General features: G+C 39.2%; 1 protein-coding gene across 10 annotated transcripts; it reads left to right on the top strand.

Moving 5' to 3' along the window:
* Positions 1-57: 57 nt before the first annotated feature.
* On the top strand, positions 58-23,315 carry CRYZL1 (crystallin zeta like 1). 10 transcript variants are annotated; one of them, XM_065676887.1, is made up of 14 exons: positions 522-554; positions 1,653-1,724; positions 4,402-4,479; positions 5,027-5,099; positions 5,750-5,794; positions 9,742-9,810; positions 11,857-11,990; positions 12,778-12,889; positions 17,813-17,836; positions 18,923-19,021; positions 19,751-19,872; positions 20,343-20,448; positions 22,151-22,196; positions 22,874-23,315. In XM_065676887.1, exons 2-14 carry the CDS (start codon positions 1,659-1,661, stop codon positions 22,971-22,973), a joined length of 1,074 nt encoding a protein of 357 aa, XP_065532959.1. In that variant the 5' UTR covers positions 522-554; positions 1,653-1,658; the 3' UTR covers positions 22,974-23,315. The 10 variants fall into 10 exon arrangements, 9 of the variants coding, with proteins under 9 accessions (XP_065532955.1, XP_065532957.1, XP_065532950.1 ...); XM_065676883.1 differs by lacking the exons at positions 522-554; positions 22,874-23,315 and adding exons at positions 58-193; positions 1,164-1,254 and having other exon boundaries at positions 20,343-22,167; XM_065676884.1 differs by lacking the exon at positions 22,874-23,315 and adding an exon at positions 1,164-1,254 and having other exon boundaries at positions 490-554; positions 20,343-22,167.
* The last annotated feature ends 1,734 nt before the right edge of the window (positions 23,316-25,049 follow it).

Raw genomic sequence — 25,049 nt, 5'->3', positions numbered from 1 at the left:
GTGTCGCCAATCAGAGGCCCGGAGAGCCGCGGGGACGCGGCCTTCTCCAGCCAATCCACGCTCTGCCCGGAGAGGGGTCAGCGCGCAGGGAGAGCAGCCGGAGCGGGGGGGGTGATGAAGGAGAAGGGGTTCCCTCCTCGCCTCCAACGAGACGCGCCTGTGGGGCCGGGAGGCTCCTTTATGTAACACAGGGGTAACGCAAGACGGTGTTTTTATCCCTCTCCAGCCCTTCCCAGAGGGTGTCCAGGCTTTCTGCCCTGCTCCCAGGAGGCCGCGCAGGGCAGCCGCTGGACGCCCTACGCCACCGCGGGGAGGGAAGGAAGCGCCGCAGCCTGCTGGGCCTCATAGTCCCGGGTAGAGCCGGGGCGGGAAGGAGGGTCTTTGCTCCCGCCTCTTTTAACGAGTGACAGCCGCACTAGCCAATCCTGTGCCCTGTTTTATGCGGATTGGCGGCAGCCGCTTCCAGTCAGGAGCTCACGTAGGGTCTCTATGGCGTCAGGGCGGTGCTTGTGCTCGCTGGAGGGCGCCGAGGTGCGAGCGCGGCGGAAGTAACGGTTTGTCATGGCAACCGCGGAGGGGCGGCGTTGCCGCGGGGCTGTTGGTGCGCTGTCGCGGCTCCCGGGGCTCTTTCCGCTGTAGAACCCGAGGCGAGGGAGGCTGGGTGTCCCGCCTGGGGTTAGCGTCGTCTCGATGGGCGCTCGGGGACTGCTGCGGAGACAGAGGCGAGCGCTGCTGGGGCGTTGGCTCTCCTCCTGTCGCCGAGCTGCTCTGCGGTGTGGTAAAGCACCGGAATAAAGGCGGCTGCGTGGCCAGTAGCACGAAGGGAAGTGGGCGCAGCTCGGCGGTTGCACTCGGGGAATCTGTGGGTGCTGGGACCGCAGCGCGCCGGGAGCTAGGCGAAATGGCCCAGCACTGCCGAGCCCGGCGCCCGTTTCGGGGCAGGCGGGGGCTGTGCTGAGTCCCGGCTGCGGCGCTGCTCTCCTGAAAGGCGCGGTGCCTGGGGCCGTCTCATCAACACTGAGCGTCCCCCGAAGTGCTAGTGCTGCCAGAAGCAGTATAATAGCTCTGTGTTTTTCTGCTTCTCTGGTCTCTGCTTTTATTTTTCCTCTAACTCGGAGACCTCTTCTTCTTACTTTGTTTTTTTGTTTTGTTTTTCTCTCCAGAAAGTTCTTGTTTGTTGAGGGCAACACATGCCGACTTGAGAGAGGAGACCTAAACCCCAAGTTGTGATTTTTAGTGAAGTTATACATAAAGGTCCTCATATTCCTGCTGGTTATATTGCTCTTTGCACTGCCTTTGTCTGAGCTAGTCAAATTGTATGCCTTCCAGCCTGGGTGGCAACCAACCGATCTGCCGCGTTGGTCCGCTAATTGTTAAATCCTGTGTATCATTCATTGCCTTTTGCTATAGATCCTCAGACCCCAAGATTTGCTGTATTATGGTCAACAATACCGATGTAACCTGTTGCACGTAACACCATATATTTTGCTTTGTCTGTTGATCTGGTTTAGATCTTACATATTCAAAGGACTAATAGGCCCTGTGTTGCTTGCAAACAATGTTCTGCTTATAAAGTAATATAAAGCTTTAGTAACCTGTTTGCCTTATAGATACCAAACGTGTTACAGTTTGGTTGCTGTATTTTTTTTCAGGTCACAATGAAGGCCTTGTATGGTCAGCAGAATTCACCTGGAGAGGAAATTACATTTGTCTTCCAGGAAAGAGTGAGTTCCGATCATAGTAGTGGTATTAATCATTCAGTGGAAGAAGAGAGCATGGCTGAATACCACAAAGGAATTGTAACAGCTAATTCTTCCGTAGACTTAAAAAAGAACTGGTGTAATCTTTGCACATACAGGCAGGTAAATGAAAGTAGGGGAGATGTATTTTGCCATCATCATGTAGCACTTGGCAAGACCAGTGCTAGATTTCTTGCAGTATTGGTGTCCATATTTTAAGAACAAATTTTGCAGGTGTAACAAATGTACCCTGGCTCCATATGGTTTCCCATCTCCTGGTTGGATTTTCTGATCACTGAAAAAATAGAATTATAGCTTGAGGAAATTATTGTGTTTGGAGTGTTCCTACTGTTACTTTCTTCTTGTGAGTGCTTTGCTTTTAGTGAGGATTGAGACCACAGTGCAGCCTTATTCTCAGAGGCATCAATAAGTCTCTTTTGCCTAACCTACCTATTTTCCCACAACTTAAAGAAACAACAAGAAAGTAACTATTTTTCTGTCAAATTTAACTGAAAATATTGTGCTAAGGGTCTTTGTCATTTTGATGTAGCCATTAACTCTGTGTACATGAGCTGTGGCATAAGCCTAAAATAGGATGTTAGTGAGTGTATATTGGTGCAGTGTGGGTGTCTGAGCAGTAGAAAAAACTCTTACATGGTTTTGAGGATGTGAACCTGTATTCTTTAATATAGGTACAAAATAAATTACTATACATACCTATGTATACCTGTGTAATATAGATACCTAAATATACCTATGTATATTACCTGTGTAATATAGATACCTAAATATACCTATGTATATTACCTGTGTAATATAGATACCTAAATATACCTATGAGCCATACATGAAAATGAAACAATATAGTACTGGTGAGAATCTTGCTCAAGCAGTTTGTAAAGTGACAGTAGTGAAGCACATCTAATATACGGCCTGAAGAGAAGGATGCAATTAGATGGGTAATTTTGATATAACCAAGGTATATATTCATGGAGCAGTCTTAGATCTACTTAAACTGATTACAGAATTGTCCTTTTGCTGAAAAAATGTGTTCATCTTTTAGCAGCACATTTTCATTCTCTTCCTTGTAATGGTTTTATGAGTCATGCAGCTGTAAGGTAACATGGATCCAGCTTACTTATCCAGGTACCTCTCACAAGATCATATCATTATGGCTCCATGATTGCTAGCTCCAACACAAAGCAGGGGATAGGAATATGTAGATCTTGGCAGCAAGTGAGCCAGGCAGCTCTGGTACAGCGTTTGGTAAGCTAAAGCAGATCCTGAAACTGCATTCATGTGCATAGAGTTTTGCTGTCTACTTGCCTATTTAAATCTCTTCAGAGAGGAATTGATTCTGCAAGTGTCTGTGTAATGACCAGCACTATGAAATCCTCACTGTAAATAGAAATAAATACTGACAAAAGCAAGAAATAGGAAAGTTAGTTGGCTGAGGAGACTTTAGAAGAACAGACGGTGGATAACAAAAAGTCAGTATCTTGCATACAGAACTTCCATAGCAAACCTTCCTTATATGGGGCTTGGTTAATTGCTAAATTAGCCAAGGACCATAAATTAAATAATGACATAGTTATGAAGGCAGGAGCTAGTTAACAGCACAGACATTACATTATCTCTTTTTTGTTCTTAAGACTTGTATTCTTTTATGAAGAAAAGCATTTTTATTATGTGCATTCTACCAAAAGCATAGGTCCAAAAGACAATATAACCTTATCTTTACATAAATTACACAAGTCCTTTAAATTCTAAGTTCTGTGAGGTTTTGGTCTGGAGCTTGGGGGGTGGGATTGTTGGTTTGTTTTTTTTTCTGGCTTTTCTGCTTTGTGGAATGAAGAGTGAGAACCCATTTTGGTTTGTTTGAGAAGCAGGAGGTCAGTCTGGCAAAATGCCTTGCAGTTTTAAAGGAACAGCATGTGTTTAACTCAGCTGGGGTGAGAAAAAGTTCAGCTCAGTATTCTGTGGATAGAGGTTACTGTTCATGTTGCTAAGCCTAGGAGAAAAGTAACAGCTGTTTCTTTGGAAGAGTTAACAAAAAAAAAAAATCAAAGAAATCTTAAACACTTAAGAATACATCTTAATTTCAGAAGCAGAAACAAAGCACTCTGGTGACTTTCTCGTGTTTTAACTGTTTAACTTCAACAGATGTCTACAATGTAACATGGAAATAACATGATTTTGCCTCCAGGACCTGATGCTGCTCTTCAACAGCAGCATGGAGTTCACAGTCCAGAAGTCAACTTGGCTAATGAAATACTTTAAATTAGCAGTATTCAGCTACTTAAAATAATTTCAGATATTCATCCTCAAACCAGAAGTCGAAATACTTAGGGGAGGCTTCACTGGCAGAACACTTTTCTGTGTGTTCCAAACCCATGGCAGGGGGTTGGAACTGGAATACCTGTAAGGTCCCTTCCAGTCCAAACCATTCCATGATTCTGTATACTCAAAATGGTGTTGTAAATCTGTTGTGGTATAAGTTCTCTTTTAACTGAGGAAAAAAAAAAAAAGATAAATTCTTGTTCTGACTACAAAACAATCTAAAACAAAGACTCCGTGGAAAAGTGCTTTCAGGAGCTTGAGAAAATCCTACCAGCACATTCATGTTGCATTGTATAATGTAACGTCTGTAAATTTGTCCTAGGAAAACCTTCCTCCTACAAGAGACAATGAAGTGAAAGTACAAGTTAGAGCCTGTGCCCTGAGCTGGATAGATACAAAGGTATTTGCTTATTTATGTTTTTTTAGAAGCTAGATGTGTTTACAGTTTCCGCTGAAGATCTAAGCCAGGGCCCTGGCTGGTAATGGGCACAATTCCATGTATGCCATCTGAGGATATGGCTTTACTGCTGAGAAGGAAGGCACAGGATTGATGTGGTATTCTTGCATATCTCTTTTATATCTCTCTAAATAAAAAGCACCTGTAATTTAGTTCCTACTTTATGGAGAAAGATCAGTTGTCATTTATGAGTTCTCTTTCAGTAAATCCCTTTTATCATCCTCTGCATACTGACTTTAAGTCACAGTTTGGCTTGCCTGTTAATAACTCTCTGGGTTTATTTTTTTTTTATATGCTTCTAAATTTAAATTCAGAAAATCAGTGCAAAGGTTTTAATATTGAATGAGGAATTGTGTGTACTTTCTTTCCCCAGGTAATGTTTTGGTAATGGCCCAACTTCCTTACTGTGAATACCAGACACTGCAAAATGGTAATAAATATGCAAACTTCACGCCTTAGTAAGAATGTTGTAACCATTATTTTCATTTAGCTTTTATCAGAAATTAAACTGGAGAAGGAGCTTCTACCTGTTGGTCGAGAAATTTCTGGAGTTGTATTGGAAGGTGAGTTTGTATAATTGCCTTGTGAGAGTATGGAACAAGAATTAAGGTCTGGTAATCCAGAACAAATAAACATTGTTTGTATGATACTCCTGTAACAGTAGGAACTTCATGCTTTCTTCATGAGGCTTCCCCCAAGTCAGTAATGATCCTTAAATGAAAGTAAGGAAAAAAAAGGAACTGAATTGTAATTCCTGCATATCAATTAAAAAAAAAAAAGGGGGGGGGGGGGGAAGTGCATGTGAGCTTTCTAAATAAAATGTACAGAGATTTTAAGATCTCCCCTGCACATGCTGTAACAATCTTTATTTATAAAAATCATTCCTTGGAATAGTGAAGACAAAGTAACATTCAGGAATTTCTTCAGTGTTTCACTGGCATAGCCACCTTTGATGTGTAGTTTAAAGCCTGGATCTTTCCAAAACATGTACGTGTGTGTGCTTGCATGTAACCGTGGATGGGGTGCCACACATTAGTGAATTAAACATTTGGGTTTGGTATGTGCCTATTTAATAGGAAAAAAATATCTCTAGCAGGGTATATTTTTAGGTTTTTGAGCTAGTGATAAACAGTGCTTTCAAGTGCATGTTCAATTTCATCTATAAACATTTCTCTTCATGCCTTCCTTCCTGCTTTCGTATATTCTTTGTGAGTTGGAAGAAAGGTGACCTTTTTTCAGCCTGATGATGAAGTGGTAGGTAAGTTAATGCTTTTTTTCCTTATCAGCTAACACAGTAATCTTTTTATAATGAATGGCTGAGGTTATAATCATTCTAAAGCTACAATTAGACATATAGTTTCAAAGATTCAACTAGTGTCACATGAATAAACTCTTCTAAATGAGAATTTTATTCTGAAAGTGTTCTCTTGAGGAAGCTTTTCAGTTATAAGACCGGAAGTTCAGGTCCCTGGCTAATGCAGTCTGTCATAGTCCTACTTCAGTCACCAGTAATACAAACAATAATGCAAAGTCCAGACTTTTATTACCTGGCTTCTTAAGAATGATATACAATTTTAACTGCTAATGATGAATCTTTTCTTCAAGTGTACTGAAGACTGTTCAGTTTCTTCTAAGTTATGTCAATTCCTGTTTGAATAAAGATATCAAGAGTGGTCCTAGCTTAAACATGCAAGTAGGTTCACCAGTTCTGCTGGATTTTCTGAGTTGCCAACAGCAATGCACATACTCAGGACCACATATAACAAGAAGCACTGATTCAAGCTGCTCATTTTCCAGACCCTTCATTTTTACTGCTTGGTGGAGTTCTAGAAAGCAGACTTGTTTCTCCTCTAACTTAACCAGAGGGAACCAGGGCTTTTATGATCCTGCTATGACATTATTGTCAGAGAAGCCCATCAGAAAGGCAAGTGGTAGTTGCTGTACTTTTTTCATTTGTTGTTTAAACAAACTTCCAGGTAAAAAATCAGACTGAAAGTGTTTAGGGCTTTTCTTTTCCTGGTCAAAATTTTGCAGACCCTTCACATCATTAGCTTAAATCTAATGGAATAAGATGTGTGGTTGTTACTATTTTTTCACTAGAAAACGTGTAATCCTTACACTTGGGAATTAATATTCCATTTATGATATACAGAAGAGGCTTTGCTTTGTATAATGAAGTAGAACAGTTATGGCAAGGCATTTTCTGGTCTTGCATATGAATTAACTTTGAACTATGAATAGTATCATTATCGTGAACAGTATTGCTCATTTGGTTAAATATCTCACTGAGATATGCTGCATCTGTTGAATATTTTTAAATAGTATTTGTGTTTCAATCATCTTCTGTTGCAGCTGAAGGAATACAGTTTCAGTAAGTAATTAGGGGAAAAAAGAAACCTTCTGAAAATATGTGTGTGGACCTGAGAGGTCATAAGTGATGTCCAAAGTGGCTGTAGGAGGGTTGAGCTTTTTTGTGATTTAGAACTTTGTTCCATTCTTGTTAGTTCAAATATAGAATAAGTAGTTTGAATCAGCTGAGCTACTTTAGGCTGAATCTCACATTAAGAGAATAGCATATCTACTTGGGTCATGAAAGTAGCAGATTCATTTTGTCTTGAGACTTCCATTGTCTGTGTTTTTTATTCTTAAATACCAAATGCTTGTGCATGCAGGCACAGAAAAGTCAGAATTACACATGGGGAAATAAGAAGATGAAGAAAAGAGCATTTTGTATTTTTAGCCCTAAAAAGAAAGAAACCCCACTTCTTTAAATACTGAAATCTCATGGCATTTACTTTCAAACAGCTATTCAACCTTACGAATCCAGTATAGACAAAAAATAGGAGTGAAACATTTCTATTATAGTAAATCTTTCCTAATGAGCACACTTCCCAGGTAGTATTGCTCTGAGTTTATATGTAGTTTATGAGTGAGAACATCTAAAAGAAAATGAGTTATTGCCAAATGGTCTGCTTAGCTGTGTGTTTAATAATGTGAAACAGTCCCAAAATACCCAATTGTCAGGAAAGTATTTCTACTTGAATTTTACAAAAAAACCCTGTCCTTTTATCAAAGGGTATAGTCCTGATATATACTCCGTACTGAGTTTAAAGTAATAATATGGTAATATGGTTCTTATTTATGAATCTCTTCTTTTTTTGTGTAACAATAGTTCTGTGCTCACTGGAGTTTCCTGGCGTATTAAATCTATTCCTAAAATCAGGCCGGGAATTGTTTCTCACTTTCAAAGGTTTTCTGATCCTTCTTTAATTTTCCAGAGGAGATTTCTTTGTCTATGTAAAGTATTCTCTTATACATAATCATTTGTTTGGTTAAGAAAATACAGTAGTAAAACCTCGGACCAGCAAAAAATCTTTTGTTTTGAGATACATTCTTGACTTCCTTTCAAAGTTACAGTCAGTTTTCTTTGTTGTTCTCGGAATCTTTTAGCAATCAATTATGCCATTTTCCTCATTAAAATAAGTGTAGGCAAAAATATTCTGAATTAAATTGGCCACAAATACTTGGAGACATGAACCTAAATATAAACGTACCTACTTAGATTTGCTGGTGGCTAGCCACTTGCTTACCAGTTCTTCCAGATGCCTCATCCTTAAATACATAAATAATCAATGCATGAAAGCCCCACACTCTGTGGAGTATTTCTGGCAGGTAAGGTAAAAAATCTAATTTTCCATTTGTGCAAATGCTTGATGCTTGTAACGTATATGTTGGAGCTTCTGTAAGCACTGAGAAGACAGTTCGTAAGATGTCCTGTCTTTCCTTTAGTACAAGAGTCATGTTTTTGTGAATGGTTTTAGAGACCCTGAAATCAATGTGAGCTTACAGCAACGTATAATGACTCCTTGGAGGCTGTCTTGAGTGTTAGGAGCTAATGTGACTTGTTCCTGAACTTTTGTGTCTGTCAAGAAAAGGAATCACTTCATGGATTATTCATTCTGATTTGCTTTTTCTATAGTAAGCTGTTAGTATGCAAATTAGTTTAGGTGCCAAGGCTACTTTAGTTTGCTATAAGGAAATTTTTCTTAACATTTGAAATATGATATTGTATTAACCATCAAAAACTGAATGATGCTTTAGGATGGAAGAGGTATTTCTTAAGATATTCTTTCACAGGTTTATATTTTGTATGATAAATTGAAGGATTAGAGAATGACCTAAGTTATGAAAGTAAGACAGAGTCAATAGTGATGTTGTAAGAACGTATGTTCTGTTCTGAGATTCTTGCCCTTCTTGCATTATTTCCTAATTGCACAATAGCTGATATGGATAGCTACTTTAGACTTGATATTATTTTTACTCTATAGATAAACCCTTGAGAGATCAGCAGATGTATATAAGCACTGTAGGGTAACCATTTTTAATTGGAATTGTGAAAGCCTGGAAATAGCAGCCAAATTTGCTGAGAATTTTATGCCAAAGTCCTTGCTTTGATCTAAATGGCATGTAAGAAGAGGGAAGAAAATACTGGTTTTACCAAGGATAGAGGGTACGTGTATTTCAGATAACTGAATGAATGCCAGAACCTACTGTTCATGAATCTCCTCCTTTTCCAGTGCAGGAAAAAAACATTTATGACCAGGATGGTTTTCTTTATTTATTATTTTTTTTCTTTCAGTTCCTCTTTTCTGTTCCAGCTTTTTAAAACTTACACTCATGCATTCTTGCTTGTTCTTTATCTGCTTCTTTCTGTCCTTTTTTTGCTGCCTTTGCTAACAACACATGTGCACGCACCAGGATGGAAGTGTAGAGGTATCTGCAATGTGGCTTGGTTGGTGCCTGTCTGCAATACAGAGCTTGGTTTTATTCTTTGTCGGCCATGGCGCGGGGTAGAAATAGGAGCACTCAGCAGATTGAGAGCAGTGTGAAGTGGGTTCAGACATGACTTGACAAAAATGAAGCATGCCAGTAGCAAAAAGCACTCAGTAGTGTCCCCATTCTTTCTCTTCCCAACCCGAAAATGCTGCTTGGAGCACCTTTGGAACCATCCTGTGCAGTGCACCCATAGAGATGATAGGCTATTACCTTGCCAAGTTTTCTTAACCTGTCGTAAAACCTGACAGGAGGGCAACAGAACCACAGCCCAAGCAGGACTGGCAGTTTCATTTGGAGCTTGTTTTGGTTATAATGTATGCTTATTTGAAATTTAAGGTCTATGTTCATTTTTTTATTTTTTTTTTTCAGGAATTTTGCCCCTGGATTCTGAAGAGTCTGGTCTTTGTGAAGTTATTCTAGTTCATGAGCATTATTTGGGTAAGCAGTTCATATATCTTGCCAATATTTATATTTACTGTATCTTTAGACTTCAGTTTAGCTTTTCTAATAGGGAGTTAATTGACTTTGAGCCATGGGCAAAGTTGTTCTGTATAGCACCATTCAGACATTGTGTCTACTCCACCTGCTCATAGGAACTTCGTATACTATGTACTCTCAAGGGATTTTTCTTTGCTATTGAGATTGGATGGGTTAATGTTTTGCCTTAAAACAAACCACACAAGCTGCCTTTTTTTTTTTTTAACCCCCTTGTAACTTCCCTTTTTGTTGCTCCATTGTCTTTCTACTTTTTCTTCACCTCATCTGTCACAAAATTAAGTAAGGAGACATTTGTTTTTTTCCTCACTTTGACCCAATCCAGGAATATCAGTTGTGACTGGACTAACAGATGGGATAAGATTAGCAGACTAGAAGGTGGAGAAAGGAATTCTCAGGGACTGAGGATCAGGGAAATCCTAGGATTGAAAAGCTTGTTTCAATTACTGTGAATTCCCAGTTTCCCCTTTCTGGGCATAAAGTGTTTTAACGTGTAGGGTACTAAATCTGGGAATCTCTGTGCTTTTCCCAACGGTTTGTTGTGTTACTTTGAACAAGCTAGTCTTTAGCTCAGATTAGTTTGTATTGCTTCTGTGCCTGTACATTAATTCAACATGCATCATTAAAGGTGACTCCTCTAAATTTGTTTATACCAAATCAGAATCTCTACATTTACTGCATAAAATACAGTAAAATATCCTCTCCGTGTTTTTTTGACATATGTATGAGAGGTAAAGAAGTATTATTGATGTTGGCTTGTTTGAAGATGAAATCCTCCTGACCGGCTATTGACAGCTTCTGCAAAATAATCATGGACTTACAGAGATGGAAAAAAACAAGGTTTACTCTTGCTAACGCTTGAAAGTACAAATGAAGCAAAATGAAATCTAGAGGACTGTGCTGCCTTATCTATAGGCACAGTAACTATAGGCAGAAAATATTTCTGATTTTGTATTACCTGCAGTAGTTTACTTCGTGCTAAATAGGATGAACTGGCATGAAAAGTGATGATGCTGGTGATGATCCCTAGAATTCTTTTCCAATACACTGATAAATGATCCCAGGTGATCACATTGCTCATGTTGTTTTATAGCTTCACTGATTCATGCTACCCTGTCAATTCTTATGCTTAAAGTGACAAACCAAACCTTTCTACTATTTTCTTTGTAGTGTCCTTCAAGAGGACTGAGCTTACTTAGTTCAGTTCTGTGCCAGACTATCAGCTGGGCTATGATGGTTTTTAGCTTAGCATTAAAGGCTTTGCTAAATCATGTAAATTGCTTACATGGAAAATGGTGTTTGAACTTGTGATTTCTGTTTAATAGAGTACTTCATTAACATTACCTTCCTTCTAAGCATGTCGATAGAATAGGAAAATTCTGAAGCATCTTGTAGGTAGAGAAAACAGAAAGCAGAGATGAAAAATAATGTTATCTTGACCTTTATCTCTCTTAAAATATGTTACAACCTGCATAAGCTCTTTGTAACAATGGATTATGAAGTAGATTGTAACCTATAGAGAACAAGAATTAGGAATTTGTGGATTGGAACTTGCATTGTATGTTTTCACAAAAATGACTCTGACACAGAAAAAAGAGCTCCTCACATCACTTCTATCAGGAGGTTATAGTAGGAAGTACACATCTCTTTTTTTCTGTTTAACTACTGTGCTTGTATGTGAACTTGCTCATGCGAGTGCTGCAAAAGCAAACTGATTATTCATGGAATAATAATTGCCTTTTTCCACTTTGACTCCGTGTAGCTGACCTAAGACTGCCATGAGCCACAACACTGGAATATTGCCTTTGTGAAATAATCATAATTACACCTGTAGATGATTTGACTTGTATAATTTTCTTTCATGTTTTAGAAATTGATGAAGTCTGAAAAATAACTGAGCGAAATATCAGGGACTTGCTGCTTGGTTTTTTTTCCACATCTGGTTTTTTTCCACATCTGTTTTTTTTGTTTGTTTTTTCCCAAACTTAGTTCGTAAGCCAGAAAAAGTCTGTTGGGTTGAAGCAGCCGGGACTGTCCGTGATGGTGTCCGAGCATACACAGCTTTACACTACCTTTCCCAAGTCTCTCCTGGAAAAACTGTACTTGTAATGGATGGAGCAAGTGTAGGTAACAATTGTGCAATAATAATTTTGGAACAGAAAGGTTACCTCTGCTGTAAATAACTGCCTTATCACCAGAACAATTGGATTTCCTACAACATACTGAACTTACCAAGCCTTACATGTTACTCTTGGCAGCACCCTTAACTTAATGGATTAATAGAAAGGGCCCTCCCACATAAGGTAATGAGCCAAGAATATAGTCCTTTACATGTTGTGTGGGTAGTGAAGAGAGGCAGCTCTTTCCTAGTGTTTTATATTGACATAGACTTACCTTGGGCCTTTAGGTATAACTGGAGGAAAGTGCCTTAAGTTTTTATTCCTTTCCCACTGCTTTTTAACTTCTCTTAGATATAAATAATTTCCTTTGCGTTACTGCAGTCTTTATTGCTAATGAAGATATGGAGCTTGCCTCAGCCAAGATTCAATAATAAAGTGTCTGGGGCTTTTTCCTTGGCAGCACTTCTTCCTTCAACAAGCAAGCAAGCCCAAAGCTACAAGTTACAATTGCAGCTATGATACCTGTGTTAGTTAAAGCGGAACTGAAGAGAAGTAGTTACTAAAAGTTTGTTCAGAGCTTTCTAGTCAATGAAAAGACTTTTTTTTGCTTCATTTAGAACAGAAGCAGATCTATGAACATTCAAAGCCTTGGCTTAGATGTGTTTTATTAAAAGAGTAAGTTCATTTTGGGATATTCTTCTGAATGTTCTTTGCAGTATAATCTTTCTTAAATGGCATCAAATTGTTGCTGTAAACAAATTCATCTGGTTTTTTTTTTTTTGTTCTGCAGCCATTTGGTACAATAGCTATTCAGTTAGCACAACACAGAGGAGCTAAAGTAATCTCTACTGCATACAGTCTTGAAGATAAGCAGCACCTGGAGAGGCTCAGACCTCCTGTGGGTAAGTTATATTCTTCAGCGCTAAAATTTACACTGAAGAATGTCTCAAAATACTTTTTTTTTAGTCTAGAGACTTATTTCAAGTAGATGCAAACTGAAACACAAAATTATAAATAGTCTAATGAAATAGTTTTAAAATTTATTCTGTACTCCATAGGTATTTAATTTCTGGTTTAGGTGAATTTAATGGCATTTTTATTCTTCACTTAAATTGTAATGAAAGTCTCTTCTTATTTTCTATAGTGCTTGAGTGCTGCCTTTTGGCCTACCTACTCCAGAAGTCTTTTTATAAACAAGCAACTGCTTGTGAACAAGAAGAAAGCATTACTAAAGCACCAGTATCACACTATGTAATCTAGGTACCTGAGCATACTTGAGATACAGTATTCATCAGACTTAGATTACTTCTAATAGTATTTTATCAAGCTGTGTCGCAGCTCTGTTTCAAGTACTGTCATAACAGTAGCTGTTATGGCAGGATAGTCAAAGTCTGCATTTTCCTGTGTCCTAAATTAGCTTTGTTTTAGACATTAATACTTGCATTTGTCTATGACTTTTTCCATTTCTTCTCTTTGATACTTAAGTTTGAAGGGGAAGGGTGGTGTCCCTGAAAGTAACAGTGCTATTTGGACTATACGAAGATACTAGCATCCTTCCTGAACAGACCTTTTCTTATTTCAGTGCTGCTGAGTGGAGGAAAGTAGAGTATTTCTTTATTCTGACAGTTTAAAGGATGGCATTGCAAAGTCCAGTTTGATTGCAGTCCGTGAACTTTTCTGTAGAAGTTTAAAACCAGTGTGTGATTGCCTCCTCAAAATGCAAAGACCGTCAAAGTATAATCGCCAAGTTTATTTTTCAGTGTATGATTTTTGTTACCATTCAAAGAAGCATATGTAAAGAGCAGCTGTAAGAATATTTTCTTGTAAGAATATTTGCTGGGGGAAGGCATTCTGTAGTCAGTTATCACATCAATGTACATTACAGTTGCAGCAATAAAAATATATACGGGTTAAGGAGAGATCTGATTAAAAAGTTAATATCAAGGTTAGCTGTCCCTCATTCTGACTCCTTTCTCCTTTGGGTTTTGGTTTTTTTTTCATTTAATATTGTCAGCAATCTTTGCTTTCCAAATGGAGAATTAGAGCTGTTTTCAAATCTCCTCTCTTCTTAGTGACTCACTAAAATGAGGCATTGCTGATATGCAGGTGCACATAGTATTGTCCTTGTGTTCTCCCTTGCTGGCTCAAGAATAGTAAGCTAACAGAGGGATGAAATAAGCCAGAGAGCTGCTCTTTAGACAGAGAGAACAGAGTTCTTGTCAATTTTAATTCCTTTCTGGCTCCCAAGAACAGAACTGGCAGTGGAAGCACAGAGACAACACAGTGTGTAAATGCATTCTGGGGCTGCACGTTCACACACATCTGCAGTGTTGGGGAGTGATTCACTTCCAGCCTACCAAGTGTGTATTTAGCTCTTCCAGTAGTGGCTTTGGAGTGCTGATAATGCAGCAGGAAGCAGAGTGCTGTGCAAAGGTTATTACACAAGAGCAGGGAGAAAGACATTTTTGCTGTCTGGCCATAACAGTTTTCAAGAGGGAACTGCAAAATTTTGTGCTGGGCATGTCATAATTTCCTCTAAGACCCAGCAGACTTATTTTTCTACATTTTTCTATAGCCTCTGAAAAGCTAGTTTTCTTATCTCAGAATTCTTTTTTTACGGTAATAGTAGACATTACAGACATCAGAATATAATGCATTTTTGTGAAGGCTGCTATTATGTAGAGGTTTGTTATGCCAGCTGTTACAGGGTGAAAGAGTAAATAAAAAAGACCTAAAACTTTGCTTTTTAATAATTTAGGGTTGTATCTTGCTAATGATATGAAAACTTTATTAGTTAAGAAAGGACTTCACAATTTTATTATCATAATCCTGTCAGCACATATTCATATGACTTTGGGTTACTTGGCATACTTATTTTTTGCTGGCATTTTTAATTTCTAGGAATGTTAATACAAAATAAATGCTCTAAGTAACCCAAGCATAGCTAGCTGTATTTAAGCTGGCTTCTAATGCCTGTGTGTGGAGGCTTTTTCAGTTTTGTGCTTGTTTAGTGTTGGGTTCTTTCTTTAGCTTTTAGAAAGAGTTTGCAGTTGTCAATTAGCAGCAGTTTGAGTTATCAGTGCATAGCATAACCAGCTGCTTCATAAAATGGCTGAAATAACCATCTCTTGCAGTGAAAAGGCCATAGAATCATAAAATAGTTAGGGTTGGAAAGGACTTTAAGATCATCCAGTTCCAACCCCCCTGCCATGGGCAGGGACACCTCACACTAAACCATCTAACCCAAGGCTTTGTCAAACCTGGCCTTGAACACTGACAGGGATGGAGCACTCACAACCTCCCTGGGCAACCCATTCCAGTGCCTCACCACCCTAACATTAAAGAATTTCTTCCTTATATCCAATCTAAACTTCCCCTGTTTAAGTTTTAACCTGTTACCCTTTGTCCTGTCACTACAATCCCTAATGAAGAGTCCCTCCCCAACATCCCTGTTGTACTGGAAGGCTGCTATGAGGTCTCCAAGCAGCCTTCTCTTCCCCAGGCTGAACAGCCCCAACTTTCTCAGCCTGTCTTCATACGGGAGGTGCTCCAGTCCCCTGATCATCCTCGTGGCCCTCCTCTGGACTTGTTCCAACAGCTCCATGTCCTTTTTATGTTGAGGACACCAGAACTGCACACAATACTCCAGGTGAGGTCTCACAAGAGCAGAGTAGAGGGGCAGGATCACCTCCTTGGACCTGCTGGTCATGCTCCTTGTGATGCAGCCCAGGTTGACTTTCTGGGCTGCAAGCACACACTGAAGCCGGCTCATGTTCATTTTCTTATCACCCAGCACCCCCAAGTCCTTCTCCGCAGGCTGCTGTGAACCTCTTCTCTGCCCAACCTGTAGCTGTGCCTGGGATTGCTCCAACCCAGCTGTAGGACCTTGCACTTGGCATGGTTAAACTTCATGAGGTTCATTGGCATCAGCCCACCTCACAAGCATGTCAAGGTCCCTCTGGATGGCATCCCTTCCCTTCAGCGTGTCAACTGGACCACACAGCTTGGTGTCATCGGCAAACTTGCTGAGGGCGCACTCAATCCCACTGTCCATGTCAGCGACAAAGTTGAAGACCGGTCCCAACACCGATCCCTGAGGGACACCACTCGTTACTGGTCTCCAGCCAGACATTGAGCCATTGACCACAACTCTTTGTGTGTGGCCATCCAGCCAGTTCTTTATCCACGGAGTGGTCCATCCATCAAATTGATGTCTCTCCAATTTAGAGACAAGGATGTCATGTGGGACAGTGTCGAATGCTTTGCACAAGTCCAGGTAGATGACATCAGCTGCTCTACCCCTGTCCATCAGTTCCATAGCCCCATCGTAGAAGGCCACCAAATTGATCAGGCAGGATTTCCCCTTAGTGAAGCCATGCTGGCTGTCACCAAGCACCTTGTTGTTTTTCATGTGCCTTAGCATGCCTTCCAGGAGAATGTGCTCCAAGATTTTACCAGGCACAGAGGAGAGACTGACTGGTCTGTAATTCCCCAGGTCTTCCATTTTCCCCTTCTTGAAAATGGGGGTTATATTTCCCTTTTTCCAGTCATAGAATCATAGAATCATAGAATAGTTAGGGTTGGAAAGGACCTCAAGATCACCTAGTTCCAGCCCCCCCGCCATGGGCAGGGACACCTCACACTAAACCATCCCACCCAAGGCTTCGTCCAACCTGGCCTTGAAAAGTCGTCGGAAACTTCACCTGACTGCCATGATTTTTCAAATATGATGTCCAGTAGCTTAGCAACTTCATTCGCCAGCTCCTTCAGGACCCGCGGATGGATTTCATCAGGTCCCATGGACTTGTGCACGTTCAGGTTCTTAAGATGGACTCGAACCTGATCCTCTCCTGCAGAGAGCCCAAGGTCTTCATTCTCACAGTCCCTGTGTCTACCTTCTAAGATGTGGGTGGTGTGGTCGGAGCCTTTGCCATTGAAGACTGAGGCAAAGAAGTCATTCAGAACCTCGGCCTTCTCCAAATCCAGGGTAGCCAGTTCTCCTGATAGCTTCTGGAGGGGGCCTACATTGTCCCTAGTCTGTTTTTTATTCGCTGCGTACCTATAAAATCCCTTCCTGTTATCCTTAACATCCCTAGCCAAGTTTAATTCTAACTGGGCCTTAGCTTTCCTAACCTGGTCCCTAGCTTCCTGGACAACATCCCTGTATTCTTCCCAGGCTGCCTGTTCTTGCTTCCACCTTTTATAAGCCTCTTTTTTCATTTGAATTTTCCATAGTGGAGAGAGATTATTACAGCATTTTGCTAGGAAGGAAATTAAACACGATTTTGATGAGTACAGTTTAAATTACTGTATTGACTCCAAGTAACAAAACTGAAAATCTTTGCTAAACAGAAATCAGGAAACAGTCAGACTGATTAAACTATTGCCTTTTGGATTGATAGTCAGGCTTTGAGTCTGTAAATCAGAATTATTCTTAGAAAATAAAATTAGTTGCAGAAACCTTTTACCATGTCAAATTGCCATGTTAAGAAAAGCTTTTTAACTACTTGACTGAGAAACTATTAAGAAAATGATATTGTGGGGTTTTATGTGCATACGGGAAATGTGACTATCATTACTAATTTTATGTGACATCTGTATTAAATTATGACCATGTCTGTTCTCTTTAGCTGCATAGTTTGACTTCAGTGAAAAAACTGAATGACTGACCTAAAAATCTGAATGCATCTTATGATTTGTTTGGAAGGGGGATTAAAAACAAACCCCAAAGCATTAACCGAGTATTTGTTAATATTCTTCTTAATGACTGGTTTCTCACCATTTTTCTTCTCTTCTTCCTTCCCACCCTTTTGATTAAATTCAAGAAGGTGTACGGCAGCCTTTAGTGGGTAAGTAAAGACTGCAAATTTGAGTTTAATTCATTGTGCCTTGGAAATAAGCTTCCAAACTTGACATTGTTTCCGTTATCATTTTGCTAAGATGTGTTTGGCCTATTTAGTTTCTATATGTTTGTTTCACTTTATAATTATAAACCAAAACTAAAGCCCTAAAAACCTTAGCTTCTACTTCTCTGCCCTAGTTATTCCTGATTCCACGGTTTATCTTCATAACCATCTGTAAAAACAGTATCACAGATATATGGCAAGAAAATGTATTAGTGACTTTCAGTTCAGAAATATTTCAAGAAGAGATGTAAATACTTTTATGTAAATATTTATGACCCAGAGGGCTATTTAGAGGTTAAAAACATCATGCAAAAAGTAATTCACTAATGAGTTTATCCATGCTGTGAGATAAGTAATGAGGTTATTAAGCATTATTTTGAAGAAAAGATGGATATAATAAGAATAAAAGACTTGCTGGAATCGTTAAGAAAGGTCAAGTCATTGCCTCACAAATGACCAAATTTCTTTTGCTTTTACATGTTCACTTATGACTTGCACTGAGACAGGGCTCCATACCAGAGAGAACAGGTTTTTGTTTCCCTCTGTGATGTGGAAGCAAGAGAAGAGCTTTGTGAGGGATGAGCAGGAAGTAGTGGGGGTTACGGAGAGTAAGGGAAGAAAACAATGATTGGAAAACTCTTCCAAAGCATTACTGCTACGGTTATTTGATAGAAAATTTGAAAGTTGCGAGATGTGAAATAAGGTCCCTCCTTATCTTTTGGCCACTCTTTTGCTTCAATAACATGGCTAGTCACTCCAGAACTTGCTATTTTTGAAAGTGCTTTTGGAAAAAAATAGCAAATAATGAACTTACAGAAGGATTTCTATTCTTGTCATGGCATACTTTATTCTTTTTGGCCTAAACAGATTTGTGAGTTTGATTTCTGCATTAAGCTAATAGCTATTCAGGGTTTTTTGACTTGGCTGCAGACTTGCTTGTAATACTTTCAGTAACTAGAAACTTTGTTCTGCTCTGAATCTAAACTCTGCATTTTTATTGCAGTTAACCAAATGTGCTGCTCTTTCTAGCTCGTGTGATAGATGTGTCAAATGGCAAGATTGATGTGGCAGAGAGCTGCTTGGAGGAGACGGGTGGCCTGGGAGTGGATATTGTTCTGGATGCTGGAGGTATGCAATGGATGAAAAACTGGTCTTCAGAGCACTATTACGTGGTGGTGGTGGTAGTAGTAGTAGAATTTCCAGGTAATATAGGTGGAGGCTGCATCACCTCAAACAATTACATTGTCTTGCTTGCTCCCATGCAATTTCATGTACGTACCTTTATTCAACAGGTTTGCTTAAGCACGATATTAAGATCTCCTCATATCACCCTCTAGAGGAAGTGTCTGATACTGTCAGTCATCTGCTAAATTTGTCTGAATTTTTCCTATATTTAAAACTGAAAAGGAAAAAAATGTGTTTAAAGAGTAGGGCTGTGACATCATTGTTTATCCTACCTTATTTTAATACAAATATTACACCATAGTCACCAGTACTGTCAACCTGTATTCTAAAGCAGCCATAATAGTTGAAATTTCTGGTTACTATTTTTAGGTGAAATAATTGAAGAACTTCTTGGAGTTCCACTGAAATGTGTTAAATATATATTGAATTTCCTAAATCGTCTACTTTCTCAGATATTCTCATGTGACTAGCAGCATAATCTATTTGTAGTGGTGCTCCAGACAGGTGCCTTTCATTGGGTGTATTCATACAACTTCTTTTGTATCCGAAGACACAGAATTGTAAAGATTCCCAAGATAATGTGTTTTTAAGTACAGGAAGAGATGGCTGTTTCATTCTGAACTGAATTTTCTTCCGAGCTGAAATTAATTTTGTTCTCTCCCTCCTCCCCAGTGAAATTATATAGTGCTGAAGATGAATCAACTTCAAAATCACAGTTGCTGCCTCATAAGCATGATATCATAACTCTTCTTGGTGTTGGGGGACACTGGATTACAACAGAAAAAAATCTTCAGGTAAAGATACTATATCAGAAAGTTAGCTTGTACCACAGTACATGTATGGATGTGTTTGTGAGCTTCGGTCATGGCCGAGTGGTTCCTCACTGGTAACACCATCACTTTTCACTGAAGAAGATTTTCACATCCAGAAAATGGGAAGTAGACAGCACTAATAACATTTTTTATTTTCCTTTGGGACGGTTTTGGGGTTGTCTTCTCTGAGATGATAGTAAGCTATGTTAATGGCTTAGCTGTACTGACAAATTTTAAAGGACCTATTTTGTTTGGCTGAGTGTATTAAACTGCTTGACAAGACAGAAAAGTATCATTTAAAGCTGTAAATGTCACAAGTTTGCTAAGTTTTAAGTATGGGCAAAGGGTGGTTTGTGGGCTTTTTTTAAACCATCTGTATAAAATAACTATTTATCCTCTATTTTTATATACGAAAACATAACTAAATAACATTGTTCTTCAATTTGTTATAGCTGGATCCTCCAGACAGCCATTCCTTGTTTCTTAAAGGAGCCACTGTCTCCTTTCTGAATGATGAGATATGGAACTTGTCCAATGTACAGCAAGGGAAGTATCTCTATATCCTTTCTATGGTCCTTTTGAATACTGACTGCTGATACAAGTGGATGGAAATACAACTGAGAAACCAACTAACAGATTTTCTTCTACTCAGTCACATAAGGACAGGCATAAAGGTCAGCATAGTTAAGCTTACAGTGTAACTGAAATGTAACATTCCCTCTTGTTTTAAGCTAGCCTCTGTATTCCTTCTGTCTCCACATGCTCCATTAAAAGCAGTGCTGAAATAGAAAACATGCATTCTGGAGAAAATGCAGTATTTTGGTTTAAGATTGACCCCATTAGTTTAAGATTTGATTCTGTAAGGCTTTATATTATGCATGTGATATTTTTAATTTTTTTGTTCTTTTGGGCAGTAAATGCATCATCTATAAATCTGAATGCAATCAGTTTAACTGTAAAAGTTAAAATATTTTGTTTTCATAACCTTTTCCTTATTTGTAATGTTATGTACATAAAATTTATTGAGCAAAGATGTGGGTGTGGGCAGAGGAATGCCTCCTTCATTTGCATTATGCATTACTTACATTTGGTCTTAGCAGCTGGACTCTGAGCTTTCTACTGGCATGATAGTTTTCAGTGGATCACTTCAAGTACTGGGAGGTTTTTTCTGTTTATGGCTTTAAGGACCCTCCCTGTTCTTTACTGCACTGCAGACTGAGATCTGCTGAATCACTTTTGCAGTTTAGCAGAATGGCAGAGGCAGGTGAGGATTAAGTCATTATATTTGTGAAACAGCTAACTGTACTGCAAGGAGGTCCTCCCTCCTCCACTAAACTGCAAAGTTGCTTAGGCAAGGTCAGGCACACTAAGTAAATGTTTATAGGATGCAGGTTATCAAGAATCAATTTATCATTTGGTATTTTTGTTGAACGCTTACTGAGTAGTTATCCACATAAAAAGTAAGCTGACTAAACAGTAATATTTCTTCTGTCGTCTCCTGGGGTATCTTTAATAACAACAGCACATTTTATCGCAACAGGCTTTAAAGTTGAAAGGAAAAATTTGGTTTAGGTTTGGGGTGTTTTTTGGATCTGTGTATCTTGTGAAATTCTTGAGCATATGGCATTAATAACATCTGAAGGAAACACAAGGTGATTGCTTTTTAAAATAACTTGAGCTTCAAGTATTAACCAGATGATTGCTCTAAAAATGAAGGAAGGGACATTAATTTTTGAGTTTCATATGAAGACTAAATACAGCCTCATCTGTTGCTTTGCCATGAATGGTAGTCATTAACTCAGAGATCCCTTCCAGATGCACAGTGCTGCTCCATGAATTTACAGACTCGCTGTGTTCCAAACTTTCTTTTGATTTTCACCTCAGATGTCTGTATGATAAGTAGGGATAGTTAATTGGTACCAAAGTCAGTCCTCTTCATTCTACACAAAACCCGCAACTGCCATTCTGATTGACGAACTTTGAACTAGTGTGGGCTGCATTTGTCAGTCTTAACACTTGTACCTTATTTTTTGAAATTTTATTTTCTATATTTCATTTCTGTATACTATTTCAGGAAAGGAGGCTTCTGGTATATAAGCAAGTGCATAAAGGTGATCTAAAGATTGGCATTAAGGTTAACTTTCATTTTTTTGCCTTGATCCTGCTGGTTTTGTATCAATACAGGGCTCTTGCCAGCACGCATGATTATGGAAAGATTTATCTGTAGATATGTTGTTACCTTGACAGTCCTCTTAGCTACCCATCTTAGAAGATATAATGGAGAAATTATCAAGTAGCATTTTCAGGTGAGATGTGATTTGATTTATTATTTTCTTTCTTCTTTAATGAAATTCAGCATTAGAGTAGATAACTCTTGCCAGCACTGTGCTGCAAATTTATAGGGGGATACTCAGGAAAAGACGCCTCACATAGTTTATATGGAGCAGTTTATGGTCTATTTCTGTTTGTAATACAGCAAGCTAGTGCACAAGGAGGTTGGGTAAATCCCATGATTATGCTGTATGTCAAAATTTAACAAAGGCCGCATATTCTTTTCTTGGTGGAGGAAGAGCATGTATCTAGCTGCTCAGCAACACGTCTGACTGAGAAATGGTTTTGGCTGTAGGTCAAATACTCCTCTGAGAATAGTAACAGCTTCACTATGTATGAAGACTCCCATAATAAAGTAGGAATGGAAGCTCCTTTACCTCTATACAGGATGACTGAATTGCTGTTGAGCAAAAGCCTCACCACCACCACCTATTTTTTACCCCTTAAGAAGGATATCTTTTCATTAACTTCTCTTTTCTGTTTGCTTTTGGGCTCTTTCCTTCTTTAGTGAACCCAAGCAAAGCTATAAAACTTTTATTTTGTTTAAGGAGTAAAGTTTACATAGTGAAAGTAAAGTCTACGGCAGTAGTCCTGCAATATTTCTGTTGATCTGAGCATGCTCACCAGGCACTTCTGACATGTTCCATTTTAGGCCTCAGCTGGATGAACCGATCCCATTGTATGAAGCCAAAGTTTCTATGGAAATAGTTCAAAAGAATCAAGCAAGAAAAAGACAAGTCATCCAGTTCTGACACACACGATTTCCTGAATTCTAAGCCTGTGGAAGATAAAGAAACGTAATGTATTTGAGAAGTAAATTTGTGAACACTCAAATAATTCTGTAACTGGAATTTGGATCTTTTGTCCTGAGACTCCTGTGACTTTAGAGTTTGGGTGGGTTTTGTTTTTTTCATTAACTTGAGTAGAATGTTCCCATCAGCAAATTCTGAAGAGGCTGTTCTGACATACAAATCTTGTCTGCCCTGCCCCAGTTACAAATGTCAGTAATATCTACGGGCAAACTCAGTTGCTGTTGTTTTTCAAACATTAGAAATGAAAGGGGAAAAAAATAAATCTGGTGAGATTTATTTGTCCTCCCGTCTCCGGCCTCTACTAATAGTCACCTTTATATTTACCTTTTTCTTTTGACTGCATAGAGACTGAGCACTCTTGGTGGTACACTTAATCTTTAATCCAAATTTAGAATTGTTATTTAATTGAAAGACAGGCAAACCCATCAGAATTGGCAAAGGATGCTAGAGGGGGAAGGATATGGTACTGACAGTAAGAGTTCTCCCACAGATGATTTTCTTCATTTTAGCAACCAGGCAGTAAACCCAGTAAATCTAGAGTCCATAAGCTGAAACAACTGTGCCATTCAGATGTTTGAGGCACTTTATGTATCCAGTCAGAGTAATGTTATCTTTGATATTTTTCCATTAAGTCCTTCCTATGCTGTACACTTTTTACTTTCCCTCTTTTAACCTCTTTCCTATGCCTACCATTCCAATGCCTCAGATCTGTTTATCCAACATTCTCCATTACCATGAACCATCTGTAAATCAGCAAGGGAAGGAACTGTATCGGGGAAGGAACTGGGAATTAGTAGGGAAGGAACTGCTGGGTTTTTTTCTTCAAAGCATGTGGCTTTCTACTTGCTGTCATTTGAGAGCAAAACTGTTTTTTCTGTTCAGCTGTGCTATTCATTTTTGCTGTGTGCATAGCTCAAACAATGGATACTAGCACTTCTAAAGCATGTGAATCCCAGATGTTAAGTTTGACATTCTGAAGCTTTGCACCCAATTACTTTTTTTCCTGATGTTGTTCATTTTTGCATATATAGTAAAACTATAAAATAGTTTGCAAAATAATAATAAAAAAATAAGTAATAAAAAATAGTTTGCAAAATAAAGTAGACCAGAGGAAGCAAAAATAAGAGTTAAAAATAAGGTTTAATAAAACAGGATAAAACTGCAGGGGAAATATTTTTATAGTTTATATTTTGTTGGATCTTTTGTCAGTAGATAAGTTGCTCCTAACTATATACATAAATGTCTTTTGAACTCTGCATATGATGGACTAAGGCCAGCTGTTTCTGAAGTGGTCTTAGTGTTTCAGCCGGATCAGGTTATGAAGCAAATGTCTCGTACTTTGGGTGTTAAACTGCCTGTTGGTTCATTTAGCTTAGCTGGCTGAGGTGTGTCAGCATTTTCTTACGCTTTTTAATAATGCTACCTCTAGAGTGTGTGTGCTTGAACAAGAGGGTTCACGAGGCTTCCTAAGAAACTGCTTCCTCTTTCACACATCCCTTGACAGAAGAAAGCAGGAAGTTGTTCTGAGGGTGACAACAAGGCTCCCCAACTCGGGGGACAAAGGCTGCCAGGTTCCTTTGTAGCTTTGACAAGAAAATGGCATGTGCTTCATGGCTGACAGCCCTGTGAAGCTGCCCACGGTCTCCTATGGTGCTGATAATGGTGAGAGGCATGCCAGGAGCTGTGCCGGCTCAGGCTTTTGCCCAGGTTATGCCAATGATGCTTTGGCTTTGGCGGTCCCAGATGATGTTCAGTGAGACACAGACTGCCGTTAAGGGCATCCATGTGTCTTCAAAACCAGCTTTGTGTCTGGATTATATCAATAATCCAGCATTAGTTTATTTAATGGCCTTCAGAGTTGTATTGTGGAAAGAAAAGATCATCTGCCCAGCATGGGCTGAAAGCTACTGCCTTTATATGTGGCGAGGGCATGGGTGCCTTTCTCCAATATAGTCTGAAGTAAGATAGCGCAGCGCGTGCCCTCGCCAGTGCCATGGTTCACCGTCAGAACTAGTG

The sequence above is a fragment of the Lathamus discolor genome, chromosome 4 (assembly GCF_037157495.1).
Source record: "Lathamus discolor isolate bLatDis1 chromosome 4, bLatDis1.hap1, whole genome shotgun sequence".
Classification (NCBI taxonomy): Eukaryota; Metazoa; Chordata; class Aves; order Psittaciformes; family Psittacidae; genus Lathamus; species Lathamus discolor.
The sequence above is the reverse complement of the archived record's forward strand: the minus strand, read 5'-3'. Positions and strand labels throughout refer to the sequence as shown.